General features: G+C 51.6%; 1 protein-coding gene across 1 annotated transcript in view; it reads right to left on the bottom strand.

Moving 5' to 3' along the window:
- Positions 1 to 1,286, bottom strand: part of BEND2 (BEN domain containing 2) — a 56,710-nt gene extending 55,424 nt beyond the window's left edge. The window contains exon 1 of the mRNA XM_040637345.1: positions 1,256 to 1,286. Coding sequence (XP_040493279.1) covers positions 1,256 to 1,286 — 31 coding nt within the window. The remainder of the gene's footprint in view (positions 1 to 1,255) is intronic.
- Between the last annotated feature and the right edge of the window lie 357 nt (positions 1,287 to 1,643).

Here is a 1,643-nt window from a genome sequence, read left to right as displayed (position 1 = left end):
ATCCATATCAAACTTCAGAGACTACAAAGTTGGCCAAATGAGAGATAATGCCACCAGAACTGAATCCCAGAGCCCAGTGCTTGCTGCAGCCAGGCCTGAAACTGAATCGAGCCATGCCCTGCTTTAGAAAACACGGTACAGAAGGGTTGCTCGTAAAATCATTATCTGTAAACATTTAAATCAGTTTACCACTTAATGTCATAAAACCATCAAGCAGTCCCAATTTGGGGTGAGCTGGGTAGAGGCAAAAAGGGGGCGATTCCAAACACATTAAGTTAGAGCCTGTTCTGTCAAACAGTGGTGCTCAATCATACAGCAGGTGGGATGGGCCCTGAAGCATGCTCGGAAGGGTACTCCTATTTTCCAGGGGTCCTCACATTTTGTAGTATCCTCTGACTCCTTTTTAAGTCTCATCTGCCCTCTCGGAGCAAAGAACTGGCTCTGTACGTGGGAACTTCTCCACACCTACATCTTTATTTTCTTCTCCTTGTTTATGTCTTTACAATAAAACAGCAAGGCTGCACTGTTTTTGAGCAAACGCAGATACCACCAAAGCCTCAAAAAATCAACACCTCAATTTCAAACGATGTTACAATGAATCAACTGCTAGTTTGTCAATCCTTCAAACTCAAAATTCTAATGGTCTAAGAGTCTTGGTCCTTTTGGACCCCTACGTTCTTCGACAGGGAAAGAGAAAGGCTAAAGGATCAGCTCGTCCCAGGAAGTCGACACCAAGTACTTAATGAGTAGCCAAATCTCAAAAGCTTACGGGCGCAAGCATCTCAGGAGAGGTGGCGGAAATCACCCCAAACCACTGCGCCGCAGCGCTGCTGAATACGCGGCTGTAAAGTGCAGATTTAACCTTCCGCAAATCAAATAGCCTCCTACCGGGAGTCGTCCCCCCCCCACCCCGGGAGTCCCCCCCCACCCCACCACTAAGTCAAGTCACTTTCGTGCCCTAATGGTCCACGCTCCACAGCTATTTGTGGTGCGTATACAATCCACAAGGCCTTTTCGGGGAAAAAAACTCAAGGAAAAAGTGCCGCTGTACGGACTTATTCTGGTGCCAGTGCCGCCATGCCACCCTCCAAAGGGCACAGGGAAACAGATCACAGCGCCCCAGCCTCCCGAGTGGAGACCGCTGAGGCTGTTCTGTGGCCACTAGAGGTCGTAGAAAGAACAACCGCCCTCGTGCTGGAAACCAAGCTCCGCCTCTCACCATAAGGATATCTTGAGCCCCAGTGTCACCTCTCACCTCCCAGACGCCATGAGCCCCGAAACGCCATGGGCCGCAGAGACCCCTCGAGCCCCAGGATCACTTCAAGCTCCTAGGATACCATAAACCCCAGGAATGCAGCGACCCCCGGGTCAACTCAAGCCCCAAGTACACCATGAACCCCGGGGACCCCTCAAATTCTAGGATCACCTTGAGCCCCTAGGATGTCGTGAATTCCAGGAACGCCATGAGCCCAAGCGTCACCTCAAGCCCATGGGACACGAGGAACTCCAGGGACCCCACAAGCCCCAGGATCAGCTTGAGCCCCTCAAACACCATGAACCCCAAGGATGCCCCGGACCCAGGGCCAGACCCAGCCTGCAACACCTGGGTTCCTAAATACCCACTAAGTAAACGGGGACAGCGG

The sequence above is a fragment of the Ursus maritimus genome, assembly GCF_017311325.1.
Source record: "Ursus maritimus isolate PB19 chromosome X unlocalized genomic scaffold, ASM1731132v1 scaffold_X1, whole genome shotgun sequence".
Lineage (NCBI taxonomy): Eukaryota > Metazoa > Chordata > Mammalia > Carnivora > Ursidae > Ursus > Ursus maritimus.
The sequence above is the reverse complement of the archived record's forward strand: the minus strand, read 5'-3'. Positions and strand labels throughout refer to the sequence as shown.